Raw genomic sequence first — 22,240 nt, forward strand, 5'->3', positions numbered from 1 at the left:
CGAACAACGCATCAGATATGAAAGGAAAAAGGAGCAAATACGGATACTTAACTTCTCTCTTGCAAACATGTTGTGAAACCAAGACCAATCAAGAGCTAAACAAAATCTCATTTTGAAAATAAGTAAATTAATATTATAGTAACAGTACTAACAACTTCCTACTAAGTAAGATTAGGATGGAACAGAAGATTATTACAGAGCTTTCCTTTGTCAGTTATTTTAAAGAATATTTTTGATGACTCAGATAATGTGTATGTGTTTAGTCGATCTGGTTCTTATCAATTAAACTACGAGAGCTAATTTGAATTATCATGGGAGACTTGAGATCTTTTAGGTCATCTTTTTGGACTAGCTGATATTAGGCTTTTGAATCAATATTTCTTCATCAATCATAAGTCTGCAAAAGACTATACATATCAAACATCAGCCTAGCTATTAACGAGGACTAACACACGTAATGGATATACTAGTAGACGGACCAGACTGCGATCTCTCCTCTAATGGGTTTGACTTGGATCTGACTCTGAAGACAAATCCAGGTGGTTGAGGCATATGCAAAGTAATAGAAGGATTAGTGAGCATATGAAATATTGTGGACATTGTTGGGCGATCCGCATGATTTTCTTGAACACATAACAATCCAATGTGGATGCACCTAAACACTTCATTTCTGTCATAATTCTCCTCCATGGCCGGGTCTATCATTTCCAGCAATGAGTCATTGTTCCAAAGCCTCCACACCTATTCAAGTCATTTATCAAGAAAATAATGTTGACAGCCATGATCATTGCTAAAACAAGTAGAACAGTTTGAGATGGTGTGGAAATTTACTAACATATGTGACCAAGTTGCTTATTGAGCCGTCTGTCTCGTTGAAGCTACTATTCTTTTTTCCACAGATAATCTCCAGAACCAATACTCCAAAGCTATACACATCAGATTTTGTGGAGAATTGTCCACTTGTCACGTACTCGGGTGGCATGTAACCGCTATAAAATATGTACAACTTTTCTTTATCAACAACAACAACAAGGATATAAAAATTATACTGTGGAGAACTACTTACAATGTTCCAACCACTCTTCCTGTGGTAGCTTCAGTTTGGTCTACACTGAAATTTCTAGCCACACCAAAATCTGCAATCTTCGGATTCAGATCTTCATCTAAGAGAATGTTACCCGCTTTGAGGTCACGGTGTATAATGGTGAGCCGCGAATCTTGATGGAGATACAAAATCCCACGAGTAATTCCCTCGATAATGTTGTATCGTCTTGGCCAATCCAATTGACTACTCTTCTTAGGGTCTGGGAAAATATCAAGTGATTAGACTATGGGATCATCAAGAACTAAGGTTTCGAGAATATAAGCCTGTGTATTATATGATACTTACCAAAAAGGAAATGATCCAGACTTTTGTTAGGCAAAAACTCGTAGACTAATATCTTTTCTTCTCCTTTGACAGAAAAGCCAAGAAGCCTAACAAGATTCTTGTGTTGAAGCTTAGCTACAAGAAACACCTCGTTCTTAAACTCTTCTTCACCTTGTCCTGACATTTTAGACAGCCTCTTCACAGCAACTTGTGTTCCATCCGGTAACGTTCCCTGTCAATTCGTATGACCTTTACATAATTATCCGAATATTTTTTGTTCTTTTTCACCGACTTTGTAACATAAATAAGTACGTGGAAAAAAAATTTTACCTTGTAAACTTCACCAAATCCACCATGACCAAGCTTGTTAGTTTTATGAAAGTTACCTGTGGCAGCTTCAATTGCTTTAAACTCTAATTGAAGTGAGCCTGATGTTGTAATATCACCCCCAGCTGCAGACAAATGTATACATGGTGTTATACTTAATAAAATTCTCTCTCAAATCCGTAGTCCTCTACCATTATAAGTCTTCCAAAATAATTTTCTAGCATTTTGAACTTATGTTTTGAAATTATCTTCGTACCAAAACATAAGGAAACTCACTATCGGTTGTAAATGCTTTAAATGCTTCTCTCCTCTCCCAAAGAGCAAATCCTATTGCAAGCAATACAACGGGAACAACGACAATCGCCACAATAGTTCCCGTAGAAATCTTCTTACCATCTGCATTAACCAAAACCACCAATAAAGGAACAATTTTGGCACCAAAACAAAAAAAAAACAGAGAACAGAGCAAAAACCCTCAAATAAGGTTAGATATGTATATAACCATTTTATCTAACAACAATAACAAAGAGTACAAAACATGATCTTACCTTTCTCAGGAGAAATATTATCAAAAAGGTTCAAGAACGGATAAACCTCCCACCGAGTGAAACAGTTAGGCCTAGACATAATGCCTCCTTGTCTCCCACGGCAACAAGACCTATACTCAATCACGTTTTGTCGCAGACAATGAGTGCAGTTTTCAAGAGATACGTCTTTACTGCACTGCACAACACTGTAAACGTGGGAGATAGACGACTCAAACTTTCTTGTTCCGGCTGCGTAGTACAAAGAGGAGGCTTGATCTATCAAACCAATCATCAAAGCCTCCCATGTAATCTCTAGATCGGTCATGTTAGCCTGAACATCTCTTGTATAATTCTCACTCCGCAGAATCTCTATACCCAGCGACCCGTAAAACGAGCGGTTCGAGTAACGAACAAGACAGAGTGTCCTGTCCATCCTCCAGTCTATTCCTTCTGTCTGGTTGGTACAGTTCCTTAACAATCTAGCAGACGAAGAGATGATACAGTCGGAGCAAGATCGAGCGTCAGTACCTGGGACACACATCCCTAGACCGTACGCTCTGTTGTGATCTTGTCCGGTCGAAGTGGTGTAGAAGCCGTCATTAGCTATGACGTTAGAAGGAAGAGAAGAGAGCATGAGTCGGCGGTTTAAGTCATAAGTACTATTGGGTGTGAAGAAACCAGATCTTTCAAAGCATATATCTGCAGAAACAAGAACAGAGCTTAAGAGGACAATCCAGAAGACGACTAACAAGTCGTCCATCCTGGTCTTGTCTTGTCTTGTCTCTTGTGTTTGATTACCGTATCAAAAACTTATATTCTTGAAATTAATAATTTTAAAATATACGAGTTGTCATTTTCATTTTTTTTGGCTGTACGTAATTGACTAATTGTGATTGATTATTCTATATTTTAGACTCTGGAAGATGCTCAGTCTATGTCAATGTCTATGTCAATGTCAATGTGAAAGTAAGACTTTCGGTTAACTTGGTTTTATAATTAATTCAGTAATACTAAAAATGGTTTAGTGTGTGTTCCAAAAAGATTAGTGTTTTAACGGCAAACTGGTTATAGTTTTTTTTAATTATGATTTATATGACTTAACTTAGTTTTTTGACACGTTTTAAATTGATATAAAATTAATTTAGATCAATCTAAATATTTCAATTAAATAATAATGTTAATACAAATTGTCATATATCTCAACCAGAGTCCACTTTTCCACAATTGAATTTGATGTTGCTGTTATTTTCTTCGAATTGATCTGTATAGCTTAAAAACTACCCATCAATGCATAAGTTATTAAAGGCAAAAGTACTAATACAGATACTTAGCTTCTGTCTTCCACAAATGTTCTCAGACCAAGACTAATCAAGAGTTAAACAAAAATCACCCTTTGAAAATAAGTAAATTTATATTTTGTGGTAACGGTAATAACGACTCCCTACTAAGAATAGGTTGTCACTTAACTAGCTTATAAAGAAAACGAAACAGAGGACTATCACATAGCTTTCCTTTGTCGGCTTTTTTTTACCTTTTCTTTTCTGATGAGTCAAATAATGTGTGTTTAGTATATCTGGTTCCATTCAATTAAATCAGAATTTGAATCATCTACAAGAACTAATTTGAATTATCATGGGAGACTTTAGGTCATCCCTGTGGCCTAGCTGATATTAGGCTTTTGAATCAATATTGCTTCATCAATCATAAGTTTGTAAAAGACTATACATATCAAAAATCAGCCTAGCTTTCAACGGGGACTAAGACACGTAATCGATATACTAGTAGACGGACCAGACTGCAATCTCTCATCTAATGGGTTTGACTTGGATCTGACCCTGAAGACAAATCCAGGTGGTTTGGGCATATGCAACGTAATGGAAGTATTAGTGAGCATACGAAATATTGTGGACATGGTTGGACGATCTGTAGGATTTTCTTGAACACATAACAATCCAATGTGGATGCACCTAAACACTTCATTTCTCTCATAATTCTCCTCCATGGCCGGGTCTATCATTTCCAGCAATGAGTCATTGTTCCAAAGCCTCCACACCTATTCAAGTCATTTATCAAGAAAATAATGTTGACAGCCATGATCATTGCTAAACATGTAGAACAGTTTGAGATAGTGTGGAGATTTACTAACATATGTGACCAAGTTGCTTATTGAGCCGTCTGTCTCGTTAAAGCTACTATTCTTTTTTTCACCAATAATCTCCAAAACCAATACTCCGAAGCTATACACATCAGATTTTGTGGAGAACTGTCCGCTTGTCACATACTCGGGTGGCATGTAACCGCTGCAAAATAAATGTCACAACTTTCTATTTATCAACAACAAGGATAGACAAATTATGCTTACTATGTACAATTACTTACAATGTTCCAACCACTCTTCCTGTGGTAGCTTCAGTTTGGTCCACACTGAAATTTCTAGCCACACCAAAATCTGCAATCTTCGGGTTCAAATCTTCATCTAAGAGAATATTACCAGCTTTGAGGTCACGGTGTATAATGGTGAGCCGCGAATCTTGATGAAGATATAAAATCCCACGAGTAATTCCCTCGATGATGTTGTATCGTCTTGTCCAATCCAGTTGACTACTCTTCTTCTGGTCTGGGAATATATCAACTGATTAGACTATGAGATCATTAACAACTAAGGTTTCGAGAATATAGGCCTATATATATTATATGATTCTTACCAAAAAGGAAATGATCCAGACTTTTGTTAGGCAAAAACTCGTAGACTAATATCTTTTCTTCTCCTTTGACAGAAAAGCCAAGAAGCCTAACAAGATTCTTATGTTGAAGCTTAGCTACAAGAAACACCTCGTTCTTGAACTCTTCTTCACCTTGTCCTGACTTTTTCGACAGCCTCTTCACAGCAACTTGTGTTCCATTCGGTAACGTTCCCTGTCAATTCATATGTTCTTCTTGACTTGATTACCGGAATCTGTTTTGTTATTGTGTTACACAAATAAGTACATGGGACAAATACTATACCTTGTAAACTTCACCAAATCCACCACGACCAAGCTTGTTATTATTATGAAAATTACTTGTGGCAGCTTCAATTGCTTTAAACTCGAATTGAAGTGAACCTGATGTTGTCATATCATCCCCAGCTGCAGAACAAATGTATACAGAATTTTATACTAAATACATTTCTCTCTCGGATCCATAGTCCTTTACCATTATAAGCCATCCAAAATCTATTTGTAGCACAGAAATGGTAACCGTCTGAGAAGAACATAGAGACAGAAAAAAAAATACATTTTGAGCTTATGTTTTCAAAAACAAGAAACTCACAATCAGTTTTAGATGCTTTGTATGCTTTTCTCCTCCTCCAAAGAACAAATCCAAGAGCAATCACTACGACGGGAACAACGACAATTGCCACAATAGTTCCCTTAGAAATCTTTTTACCATCTGCACCAAACAAAACCACCAAAATGAATGAAAAAATATTGGCACAACCCTAAGAATAGGGCAGAAAACTTTAAAACAAGGTTTGATGTAGATATGACCTAACAACGATTATAAAACATAATCTTACTTTTATCAAGAGGAGGAATATTATCGAAAAGTCCCAAGAACGGATAAACCTCCCACCGAATGAAACAGCTAGGCCTAGAAATAATGCCTCCTTGTCTCCCACGGCAACAAGACCTATACTCAATCACGTCCTGTTGAAGACAATGAGTGCAGTTTTCGAGAGATACGTCTCTACTGCACAGCACAACACCGTACACGTGCGAGATAGACGACTCAAGCTTTCTTGTTCCGACAGCGTAGTACGAAGTGGAAGCTTGATCTATCAAACGAATCATCAAAGCCTCCCATTTAGTATCTAGATCCGTCATGTTATCTTGGAAATCTCTTGTATAGTTCTCACTCCGAAGAACTTCCATACCCAGCGACCCGTAAAACGACCGGTTCGAGTAACGTACAAGACAGAGCGTTCTGTCCATCCTCCAGTCTATACCTTCCATCTGGTTAGTACAGTTCCTTAACAATCTAGCAGAAGAAGAGACGATACAGTCAGAGCAAGATCGAGTGTCAGAACCTGGGGCACACATCGCTAGACCGTAAGCTCTGTTGGGATCTTGACCCGTTGACGTTGTTTAGAAGCCGTCGTTAGCTGTGACGTCAGAAGGAAGAGAAGAGAGCATGAGTCGGCGGTTTAAGTCGTAAGTACCGTTGGGTGTGAAAAACCCAGATCTGTCAAAGCATATATCTGCGGAAACAAGAACAGAGGTTAAGAGGACAATCCAGAAGACGACTGACAAGTCGTCCATCTCGGTCTTGTCTCTTGTGTTTGTTTGGTTGTCTGAGTTAAGAACCTTAAATACTTGAGAGTAATAGTCGTTTTCAATTTCATTGGCTGTGCGAAGTTGACCAAATCTTGTTGAATATTCTAACTTAAAAAGTCTTTGGCAGATGACCTGTCGATGTCAGTGAAGTGATAAATGATAATCCACTTATGTTCTTTTCTTTATCATTATTCTCTTTGTTTTCTTCAAATATTTTTTTTTTGTCAGAATCTAGAAATTACAAAGACTGCGTCATCAATCTCTAAAGTCAAATATATAGTTTGTACTTTGTAGTCAGATTGCAGATTGATTGCCAGTTTTCGGATTTTGTTTGGGAAGATTTTGTTTTGTCAAAGTTTTCAGTTAGCGAGTTTTTGCATTAAACCGAACCCTATTAGTATATGGTGGGTCACTGGGTTTTTCGGTTTAAGTCCGGTTCTGGACCTGATTGATATAACCGATTTAATACTTTCGGTTAAGATATCCTAGTTTTATAATTTCCGGTTAAAATATGGTGTTTTTTTTTAATTTAGGACATATATGTAATGATAAGAGACTAGTGGGGGGACTTTATAATTTCTTAAGACTTGTAGAACAGAATAACAGATGCAACGCCACATCGAGTAGCCACCGGAATTAAATTAACTAGCGGGAAAATGGACGCCGGAGCTGAAGCTGATGTGGATCGTCCGGTGGATGGCGACTCTTCGGCGGCGGAGGAATCCGGATCGAATCAATTCAGCGGCGGAAGATCAGAGCCGTCGCCGTTGAAGCAAGGGGATATATTGAGAACACTAGCGACGGTGGAGAAGGATTCGCAGGCAATAGCGGAGAGCTTCGCGTCTCTCTTTGTCTCCCTCCGATCGACTCTCTCTGAGGTTAGAAAGATGAGAACTTTGCTAAGTTTTGAAAAGCTGTTTCTTTCTCAAAGATGGTTTATTTGATTGTAAGCTTTCTTCTTATGAGGGACTTTGTTTGATGTGGTGTTATATAGGCTACGAGTAGCTCTGTTGATCACATGACTTGCTTCGGAGATGCAGCTGGACGGCTTCAGGAAACTGGTTAGATTAAGACACTCTCTGTTTTTTTTTTTTTTGAGTTTACTGGAGCTGTGTAATAGATTTAGTTTTTTTTGTTGTTGTTTGTGTTCATGAATTTTGCAGCTTTAGATGCTTCTACTAAAGGGAATCGTTACATCAACTCTTGCCTCAGGTACTTTCGTAATGATCTTGATATTTTTACTCTTTATCTGATCATAGAGTACACCGAGTATGTGTGTATATATGTTGTTGCTTCATACAGTTCTTGACGTATAACTTTCAAATGCGTTCACGATTGTGATTTGTCAACGACTTCTTCTGTGGTATGGTTTTTTTTCTCTGTGCAGATTGAACGAGGAAATTAAAGGCGTTGAGAATCTGGCGGCTAGGCTGTATCCTTTATATATGGTTCTTTGCGTGTCAAACCATGTGTTTTGAATGTTTAATACAGAGACAAAGACCATACCCATGTTTTAAGCTCAAAGCATTCTTATTTGTGTTTTCTAGTCTGGAATTTGTTGTACAGTCCTTAAATAAATAAATGTGCAGAAAGCACCTGAGGAGAAATGTGGATGTTCTTGACACGGCTGTGAACAAGCTTCTCCGTCCTCAGTAAAATTTCATATTATCTTTCACGGACTTTGGATCACTTAACGTCTCGTAACAGATTGCGATTATAACTGGTGTGTTTCTATATTTTAACACAAGGTTATTTGTTAAAACGTTTTCAAGTTTGATTAAAGTAGATTAGATCTTTCAAAAGAAAATGACAGTAAATTCGAGATAAAGTTTGAACCTGTCGATGAAGTTTTCAAGACACAGTCGAATATCCATTTTATTTATTCTTAACCAGTTTTAAACTGAAACACAGTAAGATACTTAACCAGGAAAGATCTTAAACACAAGGCTAGACTGAGCAACCTCCTGGTCCTCCATAGAAGATTGCATCATACGGAACTTTACTATCTGATTTGGTTTCTGCTCTATAACAATTTGGGGTGCTTGAGAATGGCTTTACACTAGAAATGGGTGGTTTTGAAAGTCTGCCGTCAATTTCATTAGCCACTTCAATACCATTCACATAGGCTGCCTTCAAGTAACCTTCGTTGGGTAAATGCCCACTTCCCATGTGTGGGCTCTTCTCTTTCACTGGACTGTATACTTCTCCTCCGTATGATATCAAACTTGCTCCATGCACTAAACCGACTTCTGTGAACAATGATTTTGGCCAGTATCCAACATTTTCATCGAACACCCCCAACCACCAATCTCCTGTTTTACTATCCTGCTTAGACAGAGAGCATTGTTGCATATACAGCTTGCTAATTTGGACCTTACAAATTTACTATAGAATTAAGCTTTCAAAAGATTGAATATGAGGAATCTGGTGGTACCTGAAAGATGCTGATTTCTATTTCATATTGTTTGCCACCGTATGTAGAAACTGGTTCAAGAAGGTAGCCAAGCGGGATTTTGGTGCTCACTTGGACAAAACCAGGGCATAATGTATTGAAGCAACCTGTCTTGGTAAATCCATCTGCCTGTTTACAAACAAAGAATAGACTGATAATACTTTACGACAAAGACATCATGAGTGTGGGAAAAGTCAAGATGTTCTTCATGAAGACATAGGTTTTGGAGAACGTACAGTCCAGTAGGTGAATAAGCGACTGTGATTCTTGTTTAGCCACTGGTACACCTGAGGGACATCATAATAAATGTAAACTGATGAATGCAATCAGAGAAAGCAACCGGGAAATGCAACATATCCTGACTTACTGTCAATCCAGCTCTAACTTTTCACATTTTAACATTGATTTAAGAATTAATATAAATTAATGAGTGCAGTTTCATAAAAAAATATAAGAAACACACACAAGATTCTGACTTACTATCCATCCAGCTCTAATGCTTTGAAAACGTTCATAAGTGCCTGTGGCGACAAGCATACTGGCAGAACTGATCTGAGTGGGTGAAACTTCTGGTTCCCAAATGTTAAGGTTTGCCTTTCCTCCATAATTGTCATGTTTGAACTCACCCACGGCAAACTAGTATACAACGAGAACAAATGAGAAGAAAGAGTGGTAAAGTTAAATGCTCTGAATGAGAAAATGCTAAGTGAAAGAGAAGATAATGAATTGGCTAATGGTTAATACATGATAACCAGTTAAGTCGATGTTATTGCGCTTTGAAGAAACATATCTTGAATATTTGGACCCCATGGATTTTAGACGGTGAGCTTGTATAACATCTTCACGTGTGATCCTCTTAACAACCACTGTACCAAGTGGACACCTTATCCCATCTTGTCCAAACGGAAGAGAATCACCATTATTTGAATTGTTTACGGCCCATTTAGATGTACTTGTAGGCCTCAACTGCACATCATAGTTTCAATCCATTCACATGATAATATATTTTAGGAATTTCTATTAGCGTCTTGAAGTAGCGAACTTCTTAAAAACCTGAACAGAATGGATCTTGAGCATAGGATGATCAAATGCTAGCTGTTTGTTAATGTCGATGCAATCCAATATATCACCATGTTCCGTCTGTCGAAATGCAAAGAAATAAATATGATGTAATCTAGAAACAAAGTGATTATGGTCGCATAAACAAGCCAAATTGATGAACATAATATCAAATATGGTTTTGGAAAGGCTATAACTTACCTGGAAGCTTTTGATTGCAGGTTTATTGACATAGTTTAGTAGTCTCTCTAGCTCCTTTTCATTGTCTTCCGCTAGTATTTTTCTGTGACTCTCAGCGACAAGAATGAGAACTAGTACCGAAAAAGTTAGCAGAGGTAACTTATCAAAAGAAATCATGGCTCTTATGACTGACTGACTATCTTTACCAAAAGTTTAATGAAGCACAACAATTATATACGGTATCAATAGTTTGAGACCATTGATACCTACGAGGCACCTACGCCATGATTGACAATTGTCTCTTCCTAAATCTCTTTGTGAGGATTCTTTTTTTTTTGGACAAACTCTTTGTGAGGATTCTTAACTGAGTTCATTAAAGAGCCAACTGTGAGATATTTTTTAAAAAATTAATAATTTCTTAAACTGTAAAAAAGAAGCACACCCTTTGTTTCAATTTTGTAACTTGTTTTGGTAAATATTAGTTTGTCTTTTTCTAATTAAATAAAAATAATATCTAAAATAAATTATACTTTAGTTTACTACGACGTGATTGGCATTGACTCTCTATAGTTAACGTCGTCATTGTTCTCTTCCTCATCGCAATTTACTACGTTGGTTGTTGCGCGTTTATAAACGCCAAACGCCCTCAACATTATGGTTTTCCTTACGGACGTTACGGCATGTCCAAGTCTCGACCCGGTTGGGAACGGTCCTGGTGAGATCAATTGTTTATTTATTTTATTGAAAGTCCTTTCCTCTCATATATTATTGATATGCAACTAATGAAGTATATTTCTTTTGTGGAAAGGTCGAGGTAGTGGCATGGTAGAGATTGGTATTACTAGAACTTCTAGTCTAGAAGTATATTTAAGTAATGTGTTTTCAAGTTCGTGACTGAACACATGGCCTCTAATTTATAAATACATATTGTAGATAGAGCCTGTTTTTTGTTAATGAAATTGCTACTTTTTTTTGTTTTTGTTGAAAATAATCAGATAAGCTAAGAGGTGATAGTAACAGTGTCAACAATGTGGAAAAGAAAACAAAATCAAGAGTTAACTTTGTCAATGGAAGTTAAGTGGAATTCAGTTACAAAAAAAAAAGTCAAGTGGAATCGTATTACGCAGCAACATGTTTAATTTAGCATACTGGATAAGACATAGTAAATCATAAGGAGTCGAGTAGAAAATAGTCAAATGGGTTCTCTTTGGGCTAGTCATGAAGGAGGGCATTAAGTTGAGGCCCATCAAGATATAAAACTAGTGCTATTAAAAAAATAGAAATGTCTATTAGCACTCGTCCCACATCGGAAGTCTTGAGATAAACACTCCTCTTTCGCGTAGTATAAAATAAGATGTACGTCGAACATTGATAGGTACTTACCTGGACGGGGTCGACTCTTGATCAAGAAGATGAGTGGCCTAAGCTAGTGACCTCCATTGCACATATTGGAGGGGTGCTTAACTTAAGGTCTCCCCAAGTGGGAGAGCCTGCGTCATTATTTGTGGCAGTTGGGGCCTGCGTCCGCGCGGCCCCTACCAATTTTAATAGTTCAATTTTGTGAGATGGCACCCTAGAGCAGCTTGTATGTAGTAGGATTGCCTTCAACATGGGCTTGAGCGCGAAATGCTAAAGAAACATTTTCATAGACAAAATGTTGGTCCGAGAGGTCCGAGATCCTTCCTGATTTACCCAACCTGTTGATGAATGTGTCTGTCCAATTATAGGTTCAACGATACAGGAAAGCTAATCTTAGCCATAGTTGGAGAAAACAAATTAATTTGCAAGGCAGAGAGAGAGATGTTTCGGTGAAACTCTAGTTTCTTCCTAATGTTGTAACCATATTATTTTCTGTGTGATTATCTAAAGCTTGATGAGCTCTATGATTAGTATTGGCAACCCAAACCACTGATATGGGGTGTTCTAATGTTGTTCTTTTCCACATAGACTTTGTAAGAGATTATTAGAACAGTCTCATTGTCTTTCGTCAATAGTTTAGTCTACACATGAAAAACAGTGAGAACAACTAGGATTTTCAAATTTGCCTTTGACATCCCACTTTGGAAACTCTCTGAGACAGTAGCTATCACTTTGTACGGTACTAATAAGACAGAAGGTGGAAGCTGAAAATATAAATACCTGGACGGGCACCAACAGATCTTCAATATTATTAGCTAAAGGTCTCTCCAAGTAGGGGGATCCTGCTCATTATTTTGTGTTCCGTGGGGACGTTTTGTAAAATCCATAAAAATGGAAACTTTGCGACTTTTTGTTCCAAAGGTGTGACGTGACTTAAAAGCTCAGTCGACTTGGATTTGCACATTTGTAAACCTTTCTTCTCCACTTACGTGACGTGAGAGTCTTCTTCTTATCTTCTCATCGCTTTCTATTCTTCTTTTACTGAAAAGTAATCACTTTTTTTTTTTTAAAGTAATCACATTTCACATATGAACAAAACGTCACTAATAAATCAAAAGAAATTTATTTAAAAAAAAACAAAACTCTTCTCAACCACTCGAGAAGAAAACGTTAACAGCTATCTCTCTCACACTGTGCGTGTTGATCTTCTATTGTGTTCTCTCGACTTCCCAGAGAAGGAAAAGATGTGGTTTTTCGGATCGAAAGGAGCATCTGGATTCTCGGCTCGTTCCACAGCAGAAGAAGTCACACATGGTGTCGACGGAACTGGCCTCACTGCCATTGTCACAGGTTTCTTCTCTCTATCAAAACCCCTTCACTTCACACATGGACTTGTCTTTTGTCTAAAGCTGTTGACTTTCCTATAATTTCCCCCCATGTTGTGTCTTCTCTGATTCTCTCTTTGAATTGATTTTCACCTGTAGTCTCAAGTTCTGTTTTTTTTTCCCTTGGGTCAGTGTTTGAAAGTTGTCTTCTTTTTTTTTGGGGGGGGGGGGGAGTGGGGGGGATGGGGGTGGGGGGGTGGGGTTGGGTGAATTCAATTTTAAACAAGTGCTCGTAGTAACATATATATACTCTGTTTCAGCTTATTCATATCACTATGAAATGCTCTGTATCAGACTATCATATGGTATTGAAGTAGCTTTGGAACTATCATGGACTTGTTTGGTTCATTTAAGGTTGTCTTTTTTTGTTTTTGTGGTTTTATGTTTTTACTCAGGAGCATCGAGTGGTATAGGAGTGGAGACAGCGCGTGTTCTTGCACTGCGTGGTGTGCACGTTGTCATGGCGGTGAGGAACACTGGCTCTGGTGCTAAAGTCAAAGAAGATATCGTCAACCGTGTCCCTGGAGCTAAACTAGATGTCATGGAGTTAGATCTCAGCTCTATGGACTCTGTCAGGAAGTTTGCTTCTGATTACAAATCATCTGGTCGTCCTCTCAACCTCTTGATGTAAGCTATCCAAAAACACCCTGGTTAGTTCTTGTTTTTGAGTTCTATTTAACTTCTTGAATTTTAACTCAATCTTGCAAGCAACAACGCTGGGATAATGGCATGTCCTTTTATGCTCTCTAAGGACAACATCGAGCTGCAATTCGCGACCAACCATTTAGGTCAGTTAGAGAACCAAACCAAGGTTATATAGCGTTGTCCTAAGTTTTTTAGTCTCATCATTAGTTTGTGGATCCAAACATGTTTCAGGTCATTTTCTGTTGACAAAGCTTCTGCTTGATACAATGAAGAACACACATCACGCGAGAGCAAGAGGGAAGGCAGGATTGTGAATCTATCATCAGAAGCTCATCGGTTCTCGTATCCACAAGGAGTCCGCTTTGATAAGATCAACGACCAGTCAAGGTATTATTAACGGTGAAACCAAATACTCTATTAATCCTTTACTTGGGAATGTAACATTCTTTATTGGTTAATCTCCACTGCAGTTACAGTAGTATGCGAGCTTATGGACAATCTAAACTCTGCAACGTTTTGCACGCAAACGAGCTTGCAAAGCAACTGAAGGTAACTGAAACAACATAAAGGGGATCTCTATATGTCTCCATGGTTATGTTGACTCAGCAGGTATGAATGTAAACAGGAAGATGGAGTCAATATAACAGCAAACTCACTTCATCCAGGAGCCATTATGACAAATCTTGGGCGCTACTTCAACAGCTATTTGGCTGGTTAACTTCTTTCTTCTGATTCCACGTTCACCATCTCTACATATACTTTTGATTTGCTTCTGATCATCTCTCTCACCGGCTTGATGCAGGAGCTGTTGGTGCAGTGGCTAAATATGTTCTCAAGACTGTTCCTCAGGTATGCTTCTAAACCTCACACTAACAACCAAATGAATTATAAACCGGTCACAAGGCTTTTCGGTTAAAGTTAGGAGAGAACTATAGCTGGTTAAAGATGAGCTGGTTTAGGTTTAGGTGTTGATTTGTCATGTCTTTGACTTTGCAGGGGGCGGCGACGACTTGCTACGTGGCATTGAATCCTCAGGTTACAGGAGTTACAGGGGAATACTTCTTGGATAGCAACATTGCTAAACCGTTATCACTTGCCAAAGATTCAGAGTTGGCCAAGAAGGTTTGGGAGTTCAGCACTAAGCTTACCGAGGCCCAGTCAGGAGAAAGTAGTTCTTGAAACTAGAATGTTCAGTGAATCTTTACGTTGTGATTTCTATTTGAGTATTTACCAAAGTAAATAAAATGTAATAACAAATCTGAATCATCTCAACTCTGCAAAATGTTGGTTTAGTTCTGGTTCTAACCGGTTTGGTTTCTAGCTTTCACCAAAGCTATCCTTGGTAGCAGAGAGACCTAAAAAAAGGTTAAAATATTTGTAACAATCATGAGAAAGATGTTAAAGACAACTTTTGAATTCAAACAAAAGAAGCTATGAGGAGACAATACTGTCAATACATTAATAAAGAGACATCAAAAATGAAAATCAATGAGGATATTAGTTTATTTTAAATTACACTGTAATAATTCTTCTTGCCAAATTAACTTTTTGAGTTTTTAATTAATCTTTTGTGTTTAGACTGAAGCATTAACGTGCAGGTTTGTCGACATGGAGTGTTATTTCTTAGAGTCTCTGTAATTAATTCTTTTCACACCCTCCATGTATAATTGTCGGTCCCTATAAGCTTTTTTATTTGTTTGATTTTGGACCAAATGATATTCGCATGATTTTTGCATCTTCTGATATGCATTATCTAAATTAAACGTTGAAATCTACAGTATTTACTATTTCTGAATTTTACACTGGACATAGTAAAACTGTGCATTATAATGATCTTTTGTATGTAACAGAAGATCTTTTGTATGTAAAAACTGTTTGCAACAAGAAAATGTTTCCATGAAGTTCACATGCTCCAATTTGAGGTTATCTTATTTGTCTCTAGATTCAATGACAATGAAACATTACAATTTATTGCTATCGTCAGAAACATCAAAACAATTATCTTCCAAGAAGTCCAATCAATAATCATAGACCTCTTTACATTTTGGAGGTGATGGGTTTCTATGTTAGAGGGAATATATCATATATGTGTATATATACTTATCTCTAGTAAATACCGTTCACAACCTTCATGAAAAACTAAATTCAAAATAATAACATGTGTTCACAATCATAGATGGCTCTTTGGGGGTTGGTCTAATAATGAATATACAATAGTACTAATATTTCAGAACTCTCTGAGTATAGCAGCCACAAAACCACATAGAAGAAAGGATATTAGTTCACACCTTTGTTTTACTCTCTATGCAAACTAATCCGTGGTCCTACAATGTAATTTATTTTTCGTAATAGTAAGTTCCATATTTCTTATTACATTTTACAATTACCAAAAAGTCAATCATGCATGTTGTGTTATCATAAGTACATGTACCATTCGGCCGCATTCGTTGTATGTTTCGGCCGTGCATACAGTATACATTTTACTATATAATATGTACTTTTCTACAGTTTGACATTAAAGGTAATCATAGTACAATAAGCGCCATAACTGAGAGAATTCATTTGATGTTACTCTTTTTGGTTAAGCTCAGTTTTCTTTCTTAGTTAAGATAAATCCAAAGAGTTTGAAAAAGTTAGAAAAAAAAATTTAATTGTTTGTTTTTAATTTTAACCTAATCATGGTTTCATGAGGACGATTGGCCACTTTCTAGTTTTGAAGTGCGAGTGTTGGAGACGCGCTAATTTGGAGCCGTGGATGACTCGTGTGAAAACGGAGTGGTCGTAAGGAATAATGACCGTAGGTTAAATATCACGTGAATACACGTGGGGGGAGTGAGCATGTAGATACAAAACTGTCTTTTGGACCGACTGGGGAAGCAACGAGGGAAACATCGAACATCATTCGGTGTACCATGAAAACAACACATATCATTGAGTTGGTTTTGTGACTCCCAAAAAAACATATTGGTGTCAATAACAAGACGGTTGCCTATTCTTGATTTCACATCTTACTACATTTTATAACCATCTAATCTTCTTAAGATTCGAGTAAGGGCTAGGCACTGGTTCATTACCAAAGCTTTGTCCAATTGTGAGTTTGACAAAGCAATCTACATAAGAGGCACAAAAAGAAGAGAAAACTACTCAAATGTATAACTGAAATTCAGATTATACTTTTAGTGGTCAAACCCTTTTGCAAATTGAGCCACGTGTAGCTTATTCGTTTTCTTTATAAATCAAAATATATAAGCAGTCTACCCAATTTTAAGGCTTTAGCACAAATATATTATATATACATGGTATCCTAAACATAATGTAATGGAATTTATTTAAGGGGCTCAATAATTATCGGTTGGAATGGCAGAGACTTTCATGAACTGCGTTCATGGGAAGGTCCACGTCTTCAATTATTGACCCACCCACAAAAACATTTGTCGTCAACACGTCCGATTAATACTAATTACGACCCAAATGTGCTTAACATGTGTGTCATTCCGAACAGACTAGAACATTAGTTTTTACGACTGCTTATGGACTAGAGAGATTAATCCGAATGAAAAAGAAGCCTTGATTAGTACTACATATTATCGAATTATTTATTTCATATTTAAATTAGCCTGTAAGTATAATAAAAGCAACAAACCTCTAAGATCATTTGAATAGTAGATAGTAGATGTATAGTACATTAAAATGTATGAATCAAATCAAATGATATGTCAAATGGAAGTATATTGTCATAAACAAACAAATAAGAAGCACACTTTAATTTATATAGAAAATTAAACCAACCGATTATATTATGTATTAAAATATTATCGTGCCATTATAACAGAACGTGTGATCTATCAATTTGAATTGACCCGACCGTTAGTAGGCAAATTAACAAAGAAATGATCTAATTAATAGATTGTTTATTATAATGCAATGCAATGCAAGGTTCATCATAATAGTAATAGTACAGTAAACTACTAATAGTTATCTGTTGTGAATATATTATGTGATCGACCCATTTCTGTCTAAACCGGACAGACCGGACCAAACCATTTCTGGACGAACCGGACCGGACCAGACCAAGTCTATGTCATACTAGACATGACCAGGCCCGACTCAAGCCCAGCCCAAGAAGACCAGAAGCAGGCGGCCCAATGGAGAAGAAGATAGAGATAAGTCCAAGAAGATAAACATCAAGAAGATTCAAGTTTATCCATATGTAATTAGTGATTATCATAATCATAGATAGATTAGGATTTATAATCCCTTATGTTTTGGGATTTAGATTTATCTCATCTCTAACTTGTATAAATATGGACCTTCGGTCCTGATGATTAATAACACGAAATCACTTCCAATTACAACACGTTATCAGCACGAGCTAACCTAAAACTCGAGCTAAACCTAAAACCCTAGAAAACCCTAGTTTACCCGCCGACTTCAAACAGCTCGAACTCCCTAACCACGAGGAACCAGAGGACGAGCTACCTACCGATTTGAAGATCTCGGAGAGAGGAATCCAACGCCGAAGACCTTGACGCAATCCGAGTTCGGACGAGCCCGCAATCGTCGTTACAAGTCAATCGGACAGGGAAACCCTAATCTGCCCGATTTCTCTCTCTAAAAGCCTCAACTTCAAATCGATCGTTCTCCCAAACCGTAACGATCCAGAAGACGTGCGACATATCTATTTGAAGCTATTGACGAGGAGAATCCAACGCCGCAGACCTCACCTTAATACGTGATCAGACGCGTTCTCTATGTCAGCTACAAGCCGCGCCGTCAACGTCAGAAATAAACCTAAGGCTGCAAACTTCTCTCTCTAGTTTTGTTTACAGCCGATTGTCTTTAATCTTACTAACATCTCTTTGATAAATTTATTTAAGGAAAACAATGGATTCCAGCAAGATCAATTAAGATTGATGTGAAGCCACAATCTCCTTGCTTGCAAATCAACTCCATTGATTACAACCCAAAGCCGCAAACCCTAATTTTCCTTGTTATGCGATTTGTGTTTGATTCTTAAACTAACTTGATTTGCGTTTGTATTTAAGGTGTATAACTCAAGAGCAGCCTTGATTCATGACCTTATCAAGATCCAAACCCTAACCAAGAGACTAAGCCGCCAACTATCTATAGCTTGTTTTTGTTGGCGATTTTGTTTCAATTTATACTAACTTGCTTTACTCTTGTGTTTAAGGTTTAACCAAGATGAACTCTTGATTTACAATACCAGTCAACCCAATAGGAGGTTAAGGTAACCCTAATCATGAGATCATAATGTTTGATTGAACATCCTGATAGAAACAAATTGCTAGGATATCGGAGTAGAATTCCATGAATTAGGAATCGATTGATAGGATTAGATCATCTTTAGCAAACCCTTGAATCTAGGATTTTATAATCCTTATCCGGTTTTGAAAACCGGACAGTGCTAAACCAACCTTAAAACCGGTTGTGTTCTTGTTCATACTAATCTACAAACATCGACCATACACTTATATTATATCGGTTTTAAAAACCGACCAGGTCTTGTTTTGTTTTAACCAAAGCCGTGTGGCTTGAGGTTTATATTGGTATGGAACTGATATTGCTGAACAACAAAGCCGTATGGCTTCTTGATTTTATTTGATGACCGGATGGTCTTGGCAGCCTAAATGGGCGCATGACATTGTTTCCTTGTATAGCCGACTGGCATGTGAAAATGTATGCACTGATACTGACTGATCATTGTTTGATATGATTCAGATGTCGAGATTCCAACACTCGGATTATAATGCCCTTAATCTCAATGGAGACAATTATCTTGATTGGGCTATGAACACTTCTGCCGACTTAAAGTCTAAAGGACTCGGGAAGTGTATCAAATATGGAAATGACACCCTTGCGTGTGAAAGGCATAGAGCCATTATGATTATGCAAAATCATCTCGTTGAGGATCTAAGAAATGAGTACAGCTACATCAACGATCCTCATGTTCTCTGGTCAAGTTTGAATATCCAATTCTCAGAGCCATTATTATATAAGTCCACGAAAGAATGGAATGCTCTGAGGTTCCAGGATTAAGAATCCGTGGATGACTATCACTCTGATCTTATGAGAATCACCTATAGTCTTAGACTGTGGTGAAGTGATAACAAACGAGCATATGTTAAACAAAACTCGTGACACATTCCATTCAAAGGAAGTGTTGTTATCACATAAGGCTAAAGGTTTCACAACCTATTACGACCTTCTCCCATATCTTTAGCTCTTGAGCAAAAGAAGCAAAACAGGATAGATAACCTCAACAAACTTGATGAAATTATGGAGATATACCATGAGAACCGAGCACTTGAAATATGTCCTGAAGCTGATGAAGAATCCGGGTGGACTCACATGAATTGTGAGCTTGGTTTATATATTGAATAGAGAATCAATGTAAGCCATGTCCAAGGTGTTAAAATGGACTGGCCAGTTTTGACATCCTGAATTTTTATTTGATTACAATCTTTGATTAAAAAATGACAAATAAATTTCGAAAATCAGTGAGTCTAAATGTGACCACGCCTATGGCATTTCCCTAAGGAGGGACGATTTTATTCACTCAAAATGAAAGCCCCATTAATTTATTTTGAATGGTTTCGAATGGGCTAAGGACAGAAATGTTCTTTCTGATTATATAAAATAAAATTGCCAAAGGTATAAATGATCAAGAATAAATTCTCCATGTTGATCTAGACTATGCAAATGATCAATATGATAAGGAACAATGGCATTTGGTAACCAGTAAGGTTAGCCACGAAATTATACTTAATGGTATGACCGGATTAGCCATCCGAATTAGATTTTAAAATCTGATGCAAAGATTTAAAGGCACAAAAGAGTTCTCCCATAAATCTCACGTGTGTCGTATGAACACAAGGGAAACTCATGAGGCTTCATTGTCTAAAAATGTATCACGAAAATGGCATAAAATTTTGTGTCCTTACACAAATGATTTTATGGTAAAACCATACATGAACATGACAGCCAAAGAAAACGTGATAATCTGGCTGAATAAATTTTCGAATTATAACCTTTACGGTTTAGACTATAAAAATTATGAGAAGTCATGAGCATCCACAGATTACAGTATGTTCACGAGGGGGAGAGAGGATAACCCTATGATACATGAACACACCATAATCTTTTGGATATAAGAGCTCAGACACATTGTCCTTTTAAACCACAATAAAAACTCGACAACCATGGAAATGGAAACCACAATAACCGTGGTCGTGGTTCCTACCATGGTCGTGGTCGAGGACCAGCCCGCAGTAGTATTTCTGGTCGGATACAAAACTCGACCAAGTATGAACTTATAAGTTCACTGACTCTCCATACAGAGGTCACAATGATATCTGGTTAAGGACATGGATTAATTCCCAAGATTTTTAACAGATTATAGTATGACCATGAAATGGAAGTGAGGACAAATCCGAACATGTCCATACTATAGATCTACTCGGACAGAATTCTTTTATGAATCTAAATGAGCCATTGGCCATAGATCCGAGCCTTGGGACAGAATAGAAATTCGAAATTATAGTCCAAGGGACAGAGTAAGAATTCGAAAATTATAGTCCAAGACATGGGACATAAACAAATTATTCATACAAGTTGAAGTATAAGCATCAGGCCATTAAAGTAAAGCATAGATATTCCCATCTCAAAGTAATTACGGGTCATGATCCAGACACCATCCTAAGATATAAAATAAATAGAACACCACAAACATGTGTGCCTTCTAGGATGAAATCTCATAAGGAAATGAGATAAGATTGGGAATATATGTTGGATAAATGATATGTTTTCTCCTACGAATTTTTAAATAAACCATGAGCCAAAATGAGTGACTAGTTTGTGGCTAAGGTACATTGATTTATACAAGATAAATCTGTCTATCCAACATTCATTAAAATGAGAAAGCAATAAGCTGGAAAGAATAAGAGAAATGGATTGGTATGAACCACCATTGTCTTGGCAAGATCCTCGGACCATAGAATATAATTTTGGACGTCCATACAAAGAAAGAAAATCATACAAGATGATAGCCAGACAGAATAGACCCGATGACTATGTCATAACCAGCTTAGCACCATGAAATAAATATTCAAGTTGCTATAAGAGAGTCTATAAAATAGACCTGTATGTTCCATATACATAGGAATCTCGGAAATAAAAGTAAAGGTGCATAGAAATGACATATCCGAGTACTAAAAGAAACCAGACCAGACATAGAGAAGATGCTGGCCAGCGGAACATCTAAGGTACCAAACCATGTAGCTTGGGACGCCAAGTTACAAGGTAGCAAAGGTCCTGGATAATAAAATCTCTAAATCGATTTAAACATGTCTGGAACGCGATAGATCGCGATGGAACAGTATATAAGTGTCGACACATACATATACATAAGTGATAGAAATGCATATGAGAAAGCACTTGAGAATAAGAAATAAAAGAGGATCTCGAACCACACATGAGAGTACTCGTAAAATAAATAAAAGAAATGAACGTGGGGTTCTAAGTAAAGAATAAGAGATGCGGAGACCATCTAACCAAGGGAAATAAGAGTCTTGTGATGAATAAAAAAACCGTGAGAAAGGACA

General features: G+C 37.3%; 5 protein-coding genes and 1 non-coding gene across 6 annotated transcripts; 3 read left to right on the forward strand and 3 right to left on the reverse strand.

Annotated features, from left to right (window-relative positions):
• Positions 1 to 340: 340 nt before the first annotated feature.
• LOC108840186 (cysteine-rich receptor-like protein kinase 24) lies at positions 341 to 3,013 on the reverse strand. The gene is made up of 7 exons (XM_018613020.2): positions 2,245 to 3,013; positions 1,973 to 2,092; positions 1,700 to 1,821; positions 1,391 to 1,601; positions 1,067 to 1,304; positions 836 to 989; positions 341 to 741 (listed from the first exon to the last, which is right to left on the reverse strand). Exons 1-7 carry the CDS (start codon positions 2,981 to 2,983, stop codon positions 436 to 438), a joined length of 1,890 nt encoding a protein of 629 aa, XP_018468522.2. The 5' UTR covers positions 2,984 to 3,013; the 3' UTR covers positions 341 to 435.
• A 799-nt stretch (positions 3,014 to 3,812) lies between these two features.
• LOC108840185 (cysteine-rich receptor-like protein kinase 24) lies at positions 3,813 to 6,534 on the reverse strand. Its single transcript, XM_018613018.2, is given in 7 exon segments — positions 3,813 to 4,276; positions 4,370 to 4,523; positions 4,603 to 4,840; positions 4,929 to 5,139; positions 5,230 to 5,351; positions 5,536 to 5,655; positions 5,783 to 6,534. Coding segments are annotated over 7 exon segments (1,893 nt in total). The 5' UTR covers positions 6,525 to 6,534; the 3' UTR covers positions 3,813 to 3,970.
• Positions 6,535 to 7,109: 575 nt separating this feature from the next.
• Positions 7,110 to 8,339, forward strand: LOC108840525 (uncharacterized). The gene is made up of 5 exons (XM_018613351.2): positions 7,110 to 7,417; positions 7,534 to 7,600; positions 7,703 to 7,751; positions 7,927 to 7,971; positions 8,129 to 8,339. Exons 1-5 carry the CDS (start codon positions 7,196 to 7,198, stop codon positions 8,193 to 8,195), a joined length of 450 nt encoding a protein of 149 aa, XP_018468853.2. The 5' UTR covers positions 7,110 to 7,195; the 3' UTR covers positions 8,196 to 8,339.
• Positions 8,340 to 8,384: 45 nt separating this feature from the next.
• On the reverse strand, positions 8,385 to 11,071 carry LOC108839475 (uncharacterized). Its single transcript, XM_018612229.2, has 7 exons — positions 10,252 to 11,071; positions 10,045 to 10,131; positions 9,736 to 9,957; positions 9,472 to 9,627; positions 9,228 to 9,278; positions 8,974 to 9,120; positions 8,385 to 8,864 (listed from the first exon to the last, which is right to left on the reverse strand). The coding sequence occupies exons 1-7, from the start codon at positions 10,405 to 10,407 to the stop codon at positions 8,487 to 8,489; spliced, it is 1,197 nt and encodes a 398-aa protein (XP_018467731.2). The 5' UTR covers positions 10,408 to 11,071; the 3' UTR covers positions 8,385 to 8,486.
• Positions 11,072 to 11,605: 534 nt separating this feature from the next.
• Positions 11,606 to 11,769, forward strand: LOC130508930 (U1 spliceosomal RNA). Its single transcript, XR_008943114.1, has one exon. It is a non-coding gene; the product is annotated as a U1 spliceosomal RNA (small nuclear RNA).
• A 947-nt stretch (positions 11,770 to 12,716) lies between these two features.
• Positions 12,717 to 14,937, forward strand: LOC108825111 (short-chain dehydrogenase TIC 32, chloroplastic). Its single transcript, XM_018598451.2, is given in 9 exon segments — positions 12,717 to 12,939; positions 13,370 to 13,601; positions 13,683 to 13,762; positions 13,851 to 13,894; positions 13,897 to 14,006; positions 14,090 to 14,168; positions 14,245 to 14,332; positions 14,422 to 14,468; positions 14,616 to 14,937. Coding segments are annotated over 9 exon segments (969 nt in total). The 5' UTR covers positions 12,717 to 12,833; the 3' UTR covers positions 14,799 to 14,937.
• Positions 14,938 to 22,240: the final 7,303 nt, after the last annotated feature.

The sequence above is a fragment of the Raphanus sativus genome, chromosome 2 (genome assembly GCF_000801105.2).
Source record: "Raphanus sativus cultivar WK10039 chromosome 2, ASM80110v3, whole genome shotgun sequence".
In the NCBI taxonomy this organism is placed as follows: Eukaryota; Viridiplantae; Streptophyta; class Magnoliopsida; order Brassicales; family Brassicaceae; genus Raphanus; species Raphanus sativus.

Coding starts and splice junctions, on each gene's coding strand:
- LOC108839475 (XM_018612229.2), bottom strand. CDS start 10,407: ATGATTTCTTTTGATAAGTTACCTCTGCTAACTTTTTCGGTACTAGTT. Junction 9,628..9,735: donor TCGACTTAACTGGTTATCAT/GTATTAACCATT, acceptor GTTGTATACTAG/TTTGCCGTGGGTGAGTTCAA. Junction 8,865..8,973: donor TAGAAATCAGCATCTTTCAG/GTACCACCAGAT, acceptor CTGTCTAAGCAG/GATAGTAAAACAGGAGATTG.
- LOC108840186 (XM_018613020.2), bottom strand. CDS start 2,983: ATGGACGACTTGTTAGTCGTCTTCTGGATTGTCCTCTTAAGCTCTGTT. Junction 1,822..1,972: donor TAAAGCATTTACAACCGATA/GTGAGTTTCCTT, acceptor ATTTGTCTGCAG/CTGGGGGTGATATTACAACA. Junction 1,305..1,390: donor TCTGGATCATTTCCTTTTTG/GTAAGTATCATA, acceptor ATATTTTCCCAG/ACCCTAAGAAGAGTAGTCAA.
- LOC108840525 (XM_018613351.2), top strand. CDS start 7,196: ATGGACGCCGGAGCTGAAGCTGATGTGGATCGTCCGGTGGATGGCGAC. Junction 7,418..7,533: donor TCCGATCGACTCTCTCTGAG/GTTAGAAAGATG, acceptor GGTGTTATATAG/GCTACGAGTAGCTCTGTTGA. Junction 7,752..7,926: donor TACATCAACTCTTGCCTCAG/GTACTTTCGTAA, acceptor TTCTCTGTGCAG/ATTGAACGAGGAAATTAAAG.